Raw genomic sequence first — 15,257 nt, 5'->3', positions numbered from 1 at the left:
TATATATATATATATATATTATATGCATATGTACGCGGATGTGGCGTACACGAAATTAGAACCATCAAGCTAAAGCCTTACCTACGGGGGTGTCCTGCGTGTGAAACTCTCTTTCTATCCTCTTAGAACTATTCACATTAATATACAGCGTGTGCGAATAACCATTGACACATGTTAGCTTACGTTTAACGAGAATCTCCGCGCTCCCCCTGGCGCTATAACGCTAAAAAAAATTCAAATCTTTGACCTTGATTCTTTTAAGATTCTTTAAAAAAAAATTTCGTACTCCTTCGATATCACGTGTACGCGCGGTTTGCGCTAACATCTATGACTTTTCGTTGAACGAAATAACGCCTCGGGTTAGTCAGGTTTCCCGAAAATTCTAATATATCACTCGTGTGCGTGCTGTGGTTCCGATTCACCCCGATGAACTCAGATCGATCTGCTCTGCGTTGTGGTTTATTCGCAAAGTTGCTCTATGAATCGAGTATAAAATTTATACGCCCGTCCCGCAACGAATGTTACACTCCGATATTCTCTCGCGTGGAAATCAAATGAACGCCTGGCTCGCGCGCGATGGCAATTTCGCGCCGTATCTGCTCGGCGACCAACGGCGATTCCAGTTCGCGTATTCTCTTAATTTAACGTAAAAAAAAAAAATGAAAAGCAGTTCAGGTTGTGAGGCAGCTGGAGTTGAAGCAGGAGCTTCGCTGCGACTGCTGACGCACGTAGTCCTGAACGTTGAATTTCGTCCCGTCAGAGCCGTCGCTTTTTCTAGCCTTCAGCTCCCTGAAATCAATCGTTTAGTTCTATCGATTTTTCCGGCCTCCCCTGGTCTTCCTTTCATAAGTATACGAAGCACTTTCTAAGAAAAACTTTCATTTTAGCTCATCATCCATCTTTTATCTAACTCTTAAAAGATTTTCAGTTTCGGAGGAAACAGCTAAAGATTGGAGTTAATCAATAGAGAAATCGACGTGAAATCGACATCTACAAATCAGTGCAGTTTCAAGCATCGTGCGTTGACGTTACTATATCTTATTTCTATGTCGCTTTTTATCGAAACCGTACCGAGCAACGGCGAGAAACGCCAATTCGACATTGAGGCCAGTCTTGGCAGACGTTTCCATGAACGGCACTTTGTACTCCTGCGCTAATCGCTCGCCGTCTTCCCGCTTAACGGCACGCTCCGTCCCGCAGTCGGACTTGTTACCTACGGTTTAATACATCGACGAGAAGATGAATTATCACAAAATATCCAGCTTTTCCATGACGGAACTAATAAAGCGTTCTCGGTCGCCGCGATCTGGACTGCCCGTGAGCAATTAAGGTCAATTTATGTGAACCGAGATAGTGCGCGCGAGGTACATTCAGATCGAAATTGGATTCCGAATTAAAAGCTGAAAAATTACACGTAAAAAAAAATTGCGGGAGGTCGAAAATATTTATATTCTCTTTACACTCGTATCAAATGCATTTTCTAGCCGAACGCGCGGGCTCGCGGAAGATTGGTCTTAATTGCTTTCCAAAGCGGCCCAAATTGCATCAAGCGGAAACGCTGCGAGTTGAACTCGATCGACTTCCCGCACTACCTGGATTGTTAGTTCTGAATCGTTGATTTAAATCGGATCCGATAGCTGGATGTATATCAGCGCTTTGGGACAATTTGACCGATGAAATCAAATCTGGGTCATCCAGATCGCTTTCCCGAGCTCTTATCTCCCGCGCTAAACCATTATCGCAGCCCTTATTTCTGGCGTTCAGCCTCCCGGAGATTCAAGTCCCCGTTTTGAGCGCGAGGATCCCCAAGTGGGCAGATCTATCGTCTCGGCACGGTAACCATAAATATAAAACGCGACTTACCCAGCAGCATGATGACGACATCCTCGTTCGCGTGTTCCCGGATTTCGCTTAGCCAAGCCCTGATGTTGTCGTAACTCGTCTTATTCGTCACGTCGTACAGCAGCAGAAGCGCTGGAACACGCGGTCGTGTGAATTGTCTTTTTTTTTATCGACTACTTAATCGACTTTACGTCGCGCGACGGTCAGAAACTTTTTATGAAGTATAAGTAAAGGCATCGTTTATATGTGTATATGTGTGAAAATATATTAAAATAATCGAGTTTAGAAAGAGTGCAAAAAATTATAATCTGTGAATACACAATTTTCTCTCACTTTTAGACATTATTCTGAAATGAATATTATTATGTTACATTTAAATTTCTTTACAGCATGGCTATTTAATTATTTTACATTTACATTGTAATTAAAACGCCTTGCGCGAATTATAAAATCAATTCGCATTTCCATCCTGAACTTCCCTCGATTCCGTGTGATCTCAATGGTCGCTATCTAATCTTCTAAATGGGTGTGATGTATTTAATTATTGTTGAATTCACTCGACTGGAATGATTACTTCCGAAGTTGAGACACAACGCAGCATTATTGTCGCAACAACTTCAGAACTCACGAATAAACAATGAGGTTCCCCTTTCAGGCAACCTCTCCGTATTGCTTTCCCGCTATCCATACATCATGAGAATTGAGTCTGGCACCTGGCCAAAATTGGCGGAGTAACAAAATCGGGAGCAGCGGCTAGGGCTCGGGTTAGGAAGTTACAAATGGTTCATGCATTGTAAAGTCGAGTTTGCCGCGAGTGACGGTGGTAACGTTTGATCATTCCAAGCCCGAAAACGGACCGCGTTCTCGCATTCGAGTGTGAACAATCAAGTCGGGACGAACAATTAAGATTTCCCCGGAGACGCACCGATGTAATGTTGTTGTTCTATGCTGCATATCGGAAAGTTCGTTAGATGCGCAAGAAATCTCAAATTCCCAATCCTAAGACCAATTTGATAAATATAGTATAGATAGTTCTTAAAACAAAAAGAAAGATTAAAAAACTCGAATTCTAAAGCACAAAATTATATCCTTCATCTATTTTCACACGTGTCCTTCGTACATATTAACATTTTTAAAGAATATCCGAAAATTAATTGCAATATTAATTAATTGCATATAAAATTAACAATATTTGAATTGTTGAAAATTTATTACAGAAAGCATACAGAAAACATACAGCCAATCACCATTTTCTCATTATGGAAAAGTAAATTTTAAATCGGTCGAATGAATTTGCAAATTAACCTCTGGAGGACGGGAAGCCGATTTATCGGTTTTTAATCCAAGTGAATTTAACGTGATTAGTGCTATTTATTTTATTTTAATGTTTGAGATAATAATTTTATTGATACATATTTATTTGGTTGATATTTCATTGTATATATATTATCAGTCTACTGACATGTATTGATATAATCGGTATTTCTTGTCCCTCCATCTTAAAAATTTTCATATATTTCTATATCATATATTCCATTAAAAGATGTGAAAATAATTATTCTAATAAAATATTTCAACAACAGAGTTTGAAGACAAAAAACTTTTTATCGTTTTTTTTCCAAAAGGGAAGCCGATATATCGACTCTGGAGCGATCTTAGCGTTTATTTCATAGCTCATTACTGTATGATATATATATATCAAAGTTTTAAATTGAAAACTGTAGAAACCGAAAACCATCCTGTTCTCTAAAGATTAAGAAAAGTTCAGAGAAGAATCTGAACTCCTTGCGCAAGACAATCAATAACAATAATCAAATAAAACTTCGTATTTCGTAATTGCTTTAAGAAGAAAACTTTTCGATTAAATCAAACGCGCATTAAATACCCGACGTTTCAAAACGCGTCACATTTCTCGCCGGGAGAGATGTTTCCCATCATTTTCCGCTGTAAAACGCAAAGCTAATAAAACATACGTATATGCACGGCTTCGAAACCGTGGCGGCGTTTGCAACGCGATAATTAAACTGTTACGAGATATTGCAAAATACATGGAAAATTTTTGTCACCGCTCTCGTATTTATTGATGACGCTGTGATAAACGTGCTCTTATTAAAAATATCGTCGCGTTGATTTAATTTATCTCAAAATGCGTTAATCGGGATATATATACACATATTTTATACATATATTCGAAAACAGTCAAATTTCGAGCATAATTCGTGATACTTGCACTGCAATATCAGCAACAAGATGTATTTAAAAATTTAATTCCATTAATTTTTGTACTGATTTCAATTTCGATATATTTATTAATTTGTCCTGAGCGAATATCGTTTCGATTCTTATTGGAGCAAGACAGATTCGTGACGTGAAAGAAAAGAGTTTACCATGTGCGTCTCGGTAGTAAGCGTGCGTCACGCTTCGGAACCTCTCCTGGCCGGCTGTGTCCCATATCTGCAGCTTGATCGGCGTGTCGTCGACGGTGACAACTTTGTTCTGCAAAGGCAGGAAAGGCACTTCTTTGAATTTCTGTAGCCTCACGAGGATCATAAATCTTTATAAATCATGAAGATACCGTCGTCCAATGTGAACAACATGCACTTTATGTTCTTAGAGAATCATTTGTAAGTTCATCGGCATTTTTTGTTAATCGCATATGTAAGTACGGAGGTGAAATAACCCTAGAGTCTCACCCTAAAGTCAATGCCGACAGTCGTTATGTAGTTTCCCGACAGGAACCGGCCGTCGCGGAAACGCGTGAGGAGACAGGTTTTCCCAACGCCGCTGTCACCGAGCAACATCACCTGCATCGAGCAACGATTGTTCAAGTAATCGTTTCATTCTTATTCCAGCTCGCTCATCCGTTCGCGTAATGCTGATTTCAAATCCTAATTCCTAATTTGAACTAATATTCCACAGAAGAAGTAAAAAACAGATAACATGACTGATTATCTAAATTTAAAAGTTTATCATAATTTTCATTAAGAATAAAATAAATTAAATTAAAATGAATAAATAAGATTGCATTTACACGTGAAAAGTAAGAAGCGATTACGTCCGAAGAGTTGATCGCGCTTGAGCGAGAGAAACAAGAGAAGCAACAAATACGCGGCGTATTGTTGCGCGAGAGATGAGCGAGCGCTAGCGAGCGAGCGAGCGCGAAGGAAGCGGGTATCAGGAGGCAAGGTAGGAGACCTTGAAGAGAAGGTCCGCGTGAAGATCAGGTGGGGTGTGCTGGCCGGCGGAGTCGACGCTGTCGCGCGAGGACTGGCGCCTGGTCGGGCCCGTGATGTCCTGGGGCCTGGCGAAGGCGGTGGACGTGGTGGCCGGCGCAGCGACGGGGATCGGCTGGGCCGGGCCCCGTGCGGCCGACGCGGACCAATCGGCGCCGGCCGAGCTGCCGGTGCCGCGCGTGCCGTGCCTGCTGCGCCTCGACACGTTGCGCAACGTTTCCTCCACGGTGCTCATGAGCCCCTGCTACCGGGAGCACCAATTTGCTCTTCTTCTTCTCGGCCACTCCTCGTCGTCTCGTTGCGCCTCGGCGTCGTCGTGCTTGCGCCCGTGCTCGTACCCGTGCTGGTGCTCGTCGTCGTGGTCGTCGTCGTGGTCGTCGTCGTCCTACTCCTTCTGCTTCTCCTTAGGACGACGGCGACACGCCGAGGTCACTAAACCTCTCTCCCCGGACTCGCGAGCGCCCACTCGCTTCGTTTCGTTCGTTCGTACGTATGCGTACGCGCGTACGTGCGTGCGTACGTGTGTGCTTCCTCTTCTCGCGTTTCTCCTTCTGCCCGGAGTCTCCCCTTTCCCCTCTCGCGCCGCGCCGCTCCGCCGTCTCGGACGTTCTCCTCTTCGCGTTCACGGCGGCGCGGCGAGGGCCCGCCGTGCCGACGGGGTACGGGACAAGAGCGATCGAGTGAAAGTACGGGCCGCCGTTCGAATCGTGCAAATGCGACCCGGCTCTTTCGATGGGTCCGATCCTTACTTGAGCGAGAACGTGCCGGCGCGGTCGAGAGAACACGGGAAAATTTCTGCGGAATCGCTCGGCTCGACGATGAATCACGGAATGCACTCACCTAGATTCGTGCAAATTTTCAGAATAATTCTCCATTATACATATATTATTGCGGCAATATTTCCGCTATTGAGATCGGAATAGTGGAATGCTTATGACGCTTATGTTAACGCCAGCGAAAATTATTCGAAACGCTTTTTCATCGCGCTTGGCATAATCCGTGCGCTTTGGCCGCGCGATCGAATATTATTAAAACAATATTTAGCCCTGTTACACGCGCTGTGACGGAAGTTTGTACAACGCGTTCGCTTGCGCAACGTGAAATCGGAAGCGATCGCTAATCGGAGCAAGATTGGAAAATTTTCACGCGTAAAATTGCGCTGTCACCGTGAATAGCCGGTGTTGCGCGTTAATGGAGGCCGGTCGTGGCTCTACATAGGATTACGCGAATATTAAACGGAAATCCAGTCGATGAGTGCAAAAGGAAAAGTATTCCCTTTGATCCCTCTGACGCGTAAACTGCAAAGCCAAGCTGGTTATTGAAATATCCCGACGTTTGACGAACGGGAATATAATTCGCAACGTCAGGTCCACCGTCGGTGGACAGCAAATTTGTACGCAGCGCGAGCGACGGATTGTGAATCGTCTAAACCTCAGACTACGCATAGGAGATTGAGGTTTATAAATTGAAGATGAGAATTCGACCAATCAAACAAGTTTAATTTTAATCCCTTTCGTTCCGATTGGTTAAATTCCAATCTCTCCAATTCGCAATTCTCGATCTTCACGAATGCGTAGCCCGATACGAGTTTTAAAGTGCGTTACGACCAGTTATGCGAACATAAACGCGAGCGCGGTTTTAATAAATATATTCGCAAAACACGAGAATGTCAGACACGTTCGCCTGCATGCAATGAGATCTTCCCCAGGAGATCGAAATCGATCGTGACGCGATTAATCCGCTCGGAAGAGCGCATCTGATAAATTCCGTTTGTACTACACATGTCCTGCTATCTCTTTCTCTTTCTCTCTGAAACTGCCTCTCTCTCTCTCTCTCTCTCTCTCTCTCTCGCTTCAGGCAAAAAATTTGCAAGATTATCGCGTCACAAACGAGACGTCGGACTTCGACATGGAATTCGCGAAGGATTAAGTCTTCGCCTTCGGAAGACTTAATCCCTCGCAGAATCGACACCCTTCGCCTTCGTGTTACAGCAAAGCTAGATCGAGGCAATTACAAGTCCGTCGCAGTGTATGCAGTATGTAGCTAGCCCGCCGCGCGATAACGAGCTGCCTCGCGCGTAAATCGAGAGCGGAAATGGTCTTTGTTTCTCGGGGAAAACATCGGGGCGCTAATGGCTATTCACCGGCGTTCCGCCGCGGCCCACAGCCGGATCCTTTTACGCTCTCGTAAATTACTATCATCCGATAATAACGGATACGCGTCTCGCGGCACGAAAGGGGACACGCTCGCGTATTGCGCTTTGAAATGCACCTCACGTTTTCTATACCTATCGTGCTCGTCGTAAACAAAAAAATTAAAAAAAACCGTCTCCCCGAATTCGCCCCGAGTGGTGAAACTCGTCGAAAAGCCGACCACCGCAGATCATCTCCGGTTCGAGCCCACCTCTCACGAATCGATATATCGACGACCGTTTTACGCCGTAACACTCTCGTAACGCATCAAAACTTCTCCCGTGAAAAAAAGATCTTCGGAGCCTAAAATAATCCCGATATATATACTCGCCCGATATTCGAGTTTTCAGATATCGATTATTTTCCTGCAGCTTTTATTATCGCGTGATACAATACTGCCCTATGTATTTGTCTCTATTTTCTCTTTTATTTATCCGCATCCGTTCGCGGCAGTAAAATCGCACGAAAATGCGCCTTTCACTGTCGCTCGCGTCGCTCCGGGAACGACAGGAAATAAAAACTTTCGTTTGCCTGGTTGCGAGCGAAGTAACGTACATCCGGTGGAAATAGAGCGCGTTCTTTACTTTCAGATGCCAGGCGCAAGATGCTGAAAACGTGTGAAACGCATGCAATTCGCACGGGAGATGCGATCCCGTCGCGCGGTTTAACTCCGCCCGACAATTTCGATGCATTACGCGGTCTCGTTTCTCTCGTGTTTTTTTTTTCCATCCGTTTGCCGCCGAACGACGCTTATCGAACTTGGACCTCGGCAGGTGTTAAAAACTCACACCCGCGACCGGTCCCGATCATTTCCGACTTCACCGAGCACGAAATAACGCCGGCGATGGCAATCGAGCATTCGCTCGACATGTGCGGCTGCGACACGTGCGGATTCGCGGTCGTGCAATCGCGGGAAAGAGACCGCCGACGATTCGACGATTGCATTCAGTGGCCAGAATGCTTGACCCATCCATTTACAGAGCGCGTTTCGAGGAAAATTTGAAAGCCCTGGCTTGAATAATTTAACGCGATTCGAAATTCGGACGCGCCGCGCGTATCCGAATACGGAATAATGCATTATACATGTATAATACAATAATCGCATAAAAAATATTCACGAAAAATATTTCCAATAAATAAATCATTTATCATTCGTGGTTACTCGAATGCGGAAGGAAATCCTCGTTTTTAATGTTGCTCTATGATTAGCGCGTTTACTTTTTCGAGAAGTTCAAGGTCATTTTTACACCGAAGATTTCCCCCGGATTTCCCGAAGGGAAATGTCTGCGAGATGCGAAAGCCGAGCGCAGCGTCCAATTCGAAGCGTCCGCGTCGTAGAAATTGTTTCGCCGTCGGCGTCGTCGGTCGCTTTGCAAAAACCGGATTGCGATGCAGATTCGAGGCAGAGGCAGGCCCAGCCTACCAGCTTTTGGGCCCACCCACGCCGCGGCCGGCACCGAAAAGGCTCGCAGCGTGAACCCGACCGGTTCACCCGACTGGTGGCGCCCTTTTACAGCATTCCTCGGCGAGAGAGCGGGAAGCCCCCGTGGTCCCACGCGAGCGCGCGTCACGAGATCATCGGGCGCGATTAATTAATTAATTAACTATGTCGGCGCGGCTCAGCGGCGTGATTAATCGAGCCGCCAAACGAATCGCCCGCGCGCACCGCCGCGCCGGTTACTGACACCATCTTCTCGCGTGACCCTCTCGTGACTTCGAATTACGTCATGCACGGTCACGCGCCGGTGACTCGCTTCTCCCATGCCGCCCATGCGATTCTTCTACTTTCCCGGCTCTCCGATGGTGACACTCTATAGCGTCACTTAATTAACATCATGCGATTTACATATATATGTACATACTTCGAAACGACTTACATTAAAAATTTATTATTTATTTATTACTGTATTATAATAAAATAAATGTATAATTACACTGACATAGAAAAATGATTTGATTGTACCAACAAGATATATGTATATGATATTGAATTGAATGAATTTTGGCGGAACCAAACAGAATTTCTGGTTATAATAATAGGATTTGATATTTTAATAACTGGAACTTCGATAGATTTTACTATACAGATTTGATTAATATTTTTTAGTTGGATCTATAAAACTTTTGATTATATTCAGTAGACATTTCCCGCGAGCAGTACGTTGCATCACTACGAGAGCAGTGGAGTTCTCGTATTTGAGAATCACAAAAAAAAGAATAAAAGATGTAGCATCATAAGATTTTTTACCATCCTCAAAATTAGCTACGTAAAGTTGCCCCCCTCCCCTCCACTATCGAAAATCCATTAACGACCATTACTACTCGATTGGTGGTCATTTGGTAGTATTTGGTAGCTCATTCCCGATGGTAGTCAAAGTTGTGAATAATAATATATGAAAACAAGACATACGCGCGTGAAGTTATCCTCTTCTTTCACAAAATATAACTTTCCAGATTGCGTAAGCAATGATAACTGTAAGCATTCGTTTGGTAGTTTGCTAATGTTTGGTAGCCCATTCCCGAAGATAGTTAAAACTTATAATAATAATAATACAAAAAGATACATATATAAAGTTAAGTCCCTCTTTTTGATAATAAAAAGCATTATATTTCATGCTACTTGAATTTCCATTTTCAATTTTTAAGCGTATAAATTAAACTAAAGATCACGAATTTACTGATATACGTATCTTATATTTACAACCAATATTCATAGTCGATTTTTATATTTAAGACCGTTTCAAGATGTTATTAGCCAATCACAGAGCTGTATCAGCATTCTAAGACATTACTGAAGACAATTTTAAAATAAAAACCAATTATGAATACTGGCCTACGTAAAATTACTATCACTAGTATATATCATAGTTTTGACTACGAATTATTAAAAATGGACTATCAAACGTAAATAGCCACCAAACGAATACTTACAGTTATGATTACTTACGCAGTCTGAAAAGCCATATTTTACGAAAGGAGGTGCTAACTTGACGCCCATATTTTCATATTATTATTTACAACTTTTGATTACCAATCATCGAGAATGGACTACCAAACAACCACCAATCGAATGGTAATGGTCGTTAGTGGAGTTTCAGTAATGGAGGGGGGGCAACTTCATACAGCTCCCAAAATTAGGATAAAAAATGAAAGTAACTAAAAGATATATTTTGACAATATTTTCTGTACCAAAATTAATTCATAAACCTGATAATTTCTGAAAGGTAATATGTGCTAAAACGTATTAATACAAGAGACTCGATCACACATTAAAAAATTCTGGTACATTTAATACGAAAGAATTGTTCGACCGATAAAAAATTCTGATATATTTAACAGGAAAGATGACCTGTTCAACAAGAAATTCTGGTAGATTTAGCAGGAATTAATCATACTTGTAAATCGTACAAGAGTTAGTCTATGTATAAAATATATAAAATATTTTTTAATAAGAGATTATTAAATTACATATTTTTCATATTTAAAAAATGTATATTTATATTATAATATATATTATATACATTTCATGTATTTTAATGTGTATATTATGCTATCAAAGATGCATTTATTTTGTATTTCGTTTCTAAACGTCATAAAACTAAACCTATAATATCTTTACTTTTTAAAGCTGACTAACTAATACACGCTTGTATTTATGCGATATCACGATTAATACATCGCTGCGAGATACGCATACTGACGTTGAGAAGTCGACGACGAAGCATACGCTGCGCGAGCGTGTACAATGTATTCCGAACTACGCAATTGAAAGGTTGAGAGTTCACGTAGAATAATAAAAAACGAAAGATCTGTATGATGTAACTGGATGCCTTTATGTAAGTGGCGCCAGCAGATAAAGAAAGGATGTTGAACCCGGACTGATTTCGGCCGCGATCGCGGCGATCCACGTGGATCCATTTTTCGACTGCACGTGCCGATGTGCTCGACGTAACGAGAACATCACGAATGTTCGCAACGAAGCGTGAAGAGAAGAATCAACGCTTTGCGCGAATGTTGAGGTATTCATTAATGAGGAAAAAACAAATAATTTCTAACGAATCGATCGAGATCTCCCGCGATTTTAACATCGTTGCTTTGTACACAGAGATTAATATGGTAATAATCAAAAATGCTCACGCTCTCCGCGCGTGATTTTGCGCGCACGATGCAATTCCATTTTGTCTGTCTGTATAAATCCAAAGTAGCTTCTTTGCACGCTCGAAAAGCGAATTTGCCTTCCATATTGGCTCACGACTCGACGGTAGATAAGATAAGGTCAAACAGCATCACTACTAGGTGTGTGGCAAAGAGCTTATTCGCCAATCGCGTTTATATCTTACGTCCTAAAAATTCACAAAAATGTCTCTTACACAGCGATTTTATATCTCGATAGAGCGACGGGGCGAAAACGCGTAGAAGGCGTTTCATTGTAACGAAGAAACTCTTCTTTCCCGTCACTTCCTTTGACTTCGTGGCTTTCCCGACGAGCCGAGATGTTAGATAACGTTTTATCGCGCCCGCCTAGTCACGGTATCGATAACGATTCTACTCGGCACAGTATGCTGACTTGCCGGAAAGCTGCTTTATCAAAGTCGGTGGCCGCCTACGACGTTCGCAAGTTGAAACGGCCGCGGCCGCGTGCATTTATCTCCGCGAAAGAGTGTCGCCCTTCATTTTTCTCCCGGCGCGGCTGACGGCCAACGACCGTCCGACAAAGCGCACTCATTAAGTCGACGGAGCGGCCATTATGGGAATTAATCACGCCCTTTCGGAGGGTGCCATTGGACATTACGGACGCATCGGCCATGCAATTGCAAGGCACTACCGCGAGCGCGATAAAAGCTGATGCGGCCGCGCTTCCGGCCTCGGCCCTGGAGAAGAGGAAGAAGGAGAGCGCGAAGTTTAAGGTCGAACTCTTCGCGAAAGGTCACAGCTCGCGGAGGCGTCGCCGTAGCACAGTAGTCGCTTGCAAATACCGCCGCTAATTACATGCTAATTAACGTGTTGATTGCGACAAGCTGCAACGTTGTCGACATCGTTCTTAGCGCTCCTCTTCGCGTTTCCTTTAGTGCACTTCGCGGTTTTCTCTATTCCAACTTAACTCCTGTTCCAACTTAAGCTGCTGTTTCTCAAAACAATTCTCAGTTAAGAAAATGCCGTGCGCGAAACTGTTACTTTTTTTTTCGAACAATAACCGAGACAATGTATTCGAAAACAATAATTTATATTAATGCGTATTCGGGATATTCTGCAGAAAATAAATTGTAATTAAAATACAGTAATACGAAATAGAATAAAATAAACATTAAGCAATATCGTATTATTTCAATATCAGTTTATAAAATAATGTTTACGAATTTCACGCTCAGAGTAACTATGACTTCCACCTCACTGGCTTTGAAACTGGCGTATCTCAAAACCTCGAGTAAACGTTGAAGTATCATCATTGCATGAAATTCTCAAGCGAGAGGGAGAGAGAGAAAATTATACACATAATGTGTTTCTCTCAGAGCGAGTCTCTTGGTTCGTTCCCGTCTTATAGACGTAGAACGGTGGGATTCGAACCGACGACTGCGGCTCTGAAGAGAGTATATGTATTAACGCTGCCGGCGATGCACGCAGGCTGCGCAGCCAAACATGGCTATCGGAATACCAGCCGTAAGAAACGTACTTGAACAGATTCTTCAATTACTATTGAAAATATGTTGAAAAATATGTTAAATAATATGATAAAAAAAGTGATATGAGAACAAGAGAATAAATACACAAAAATACTATTTTTGAATATTCACTACCATGAATTATATTCCATTTACCAATGCGAAGGATTTGTTTTTCTATTTTAAACAAAGTTATTGATTGAAATTTTTCGAGAAAAAAAAAGATAAATGTTTTTCTAGCTGAGAAAAGCGTATTAAAACTTATAATAATTATTACAATTACTAAAAATCGTTTAGAAAGTATATAAATATAATTTTCTTTGCAATTTATGTTCAACAAGTGTAATAAATCGTTTGCAAACATACAATTTGATATTAATAACAATATAATAATGTAATAAATTTATATTATTTAATAACGTATATTTGTATGTTCGATTAAAATGTGTGTTTGAAAATAAACGCACCATTCAATGAAGCAAATATAAAGAAGTAATGCATACGAGAAAAATACATAAAAATATTATTAATTCCGCTCATTTTAAAATATATATTTTATATTTGGAGATTACTTTAAATTTTTTATATATTTCATTATATTAGACTGACGCAAAGAAGTTGTCGTTTTTCTGTTTTTAACGTAATTTGAAAGGTTTTTTAAAAGGAGGATTAGCAAAGGTTCTTTTAAATGAGAAAAGCATATTAAAGCTAACTGGTACACGGAGAGAATTTTTTTTTTAAATTTACCCTGCAAATCATGTTAATTATGGGACAATATAGTATTTAGGCAAATTTTACTGTGCACTACAATAAGATTTCGCAGTAAAATTTATTGTAGTGCACAGTAAAATTTATCTAAATACTATATTGTCTCACAATTAACATGATTTTCAGGGTAAATTTTAAAAGAAAATTCTTTCCGTGTAATTATTACGGTTAATAAAAATCATTTGGAAAATACGCAAATATAATTTTCTTCTCAATTTATGTATAACAAATACATAAATTGATACATTTTATGTCCACATACATATTATATATTATCTGTTTTCGTTGAATGGAGGACTTAAAATGTTTTCAAGCAAATTAGCGGATTTAATTAAACGTTATAATAACATAAATTGTATTATTAATATAATATAAATTTGTTATATTAATTTATGTTAGTACAATATTTAACAAAACAAAAATATTGATATCCTCCATTCTACAAAACAATTGTAAAAAAGAATCTTTCTTAAAAGTAGTCGAAGAATTAATGATTCCATGTACATTGATAACAGAAAAAAAGCTCCCCTGTCGCGAGATACATAGCTATCGAATCCAGTTTACTTTGTCGCTGTTAATTGCTCACGTGACTTCGAGAGAGAGAGAGAGAGGAAAGGAAAAGAACATTGGAAACGAGATAAGTTGCCGACGGAAATTCCGGTGTACGCGTGCGTGCACGAATGGAAAATAAAACCGAAACTAAATTACCTCCGGTAATTGAAACGAATCGAAGCCCGCCGGGGGATTTCGCCCGAGGGATACCGGCAAAAGTATGAGCCGTATCACGTGCGCGGATTGCGAATTTTAATCGGGACGCGCGCGCGCGAATAAATACGACTGCTGTCTCGCGATTTCGATCTTGCCTCCATGAAATATGTCACTCGAGGGACTTTGCCAACGAATTCTGGTATCGATATACGCTGCATCGTTATACGCGTTTTGTATCGCATCTTATTCTAGCGACAGTTATTACCGGATAATTGCTGCTTATATTTCAATCTGCATACGTTTCTAAATAATCTAAAGAAAGAACATATGGCCATGAGAAGTGAAGAAAACGACTGAAATTGATTATCGAAAGAGTGTAAAATTAATTTTACTTCGATACCAATACTTTACAAGTTATATAATAAAATTCCATTGGTCGAGTGAATAATCCTTTAAATATACGTATAAGTCACTTAATGCAATAAAATCTTCATTTTGTCGAAGCGCTAAAATCACACAGCTGTGTCTAAGCGCGTCTTCCGTTTTCGTTAACGGCGGATTGTTTGATCGTGGCGCGGAAGCAGAGATAATATACGGCCCGTTGATTGAATCTCGATGTGACACGCTGAAACATATTGTGGTTGTCCGAATCCACCGCGAATTCGGACCCCCGATTGATAACGGAGCACGACAAACACAGATATTCTCGTACACGGAAAGAACAATTTTGCTGAATCTAGATCTGAAAATAATTTTTGTTCAATAATCAAAATTATTTTGTGCGAAAGTCAAAATGATTGCTAGAATATCAAAACGTTTTACAGCAATACTTATCAGTTTTAACATTCCAACAA

The 15,257-nt window shown here is 41.1% G+C and overlaps 1 protein-coding gene across 1 annotated transcript in view; it reads right to left on the bottom strand.

Annotated features, from left to right (window-relative positions):
* Nucleotides 1-59: 59 nt before the first annotated feature.
* Nucleotides 60-15,257, bottom strand: part of LOC105453093 (ras-related protein Rab-37) — a 75,115-nt gene continuing 59,917 nt past the window's right edge. Inside the window, exons 5-8 of the mRNA XM_011694796.1 lie at nt 4,230-4,338; nt 1,864-1,974; nt 1,072-1,213; nt 60-789 (exon numbers count right to left, since the gene is read on the bottom strand). Of these exons, the coding sequence (XP_011693098.1) occupies nt 672-789; nt 1,072-1,213; nt 1,864-1,974; nt 4,230-4,338 (480 nt within the window). The 3' untranslated portion in view covers nt 60-671. The remainder of the gene's footprint in view (nt 790-1,071; nt 1,214-1,863; nt 1,975-4,229; nt 4,339-15,257) is intronic.

The sequence above is a fragment of the Wasmannia auropunctata genome, unplaced genomic scaffold, assembly GCF_000956235.1.
Source record: "Wasmannia auropunctata unplaced genomic scaffold, wasmannia.A_1.0 LD336005.1, whole genome shotgun sequence".
Lineage (NCBI taxonomy): Eukaryota > Metazoa > Arthropoda > Insecta > Hymenoptera > Formicidae > Wasmannia > Wasmannia auropunctata.
This window is presented reverse-complemented; position numbering and strand designations above follow the sequence as displayed.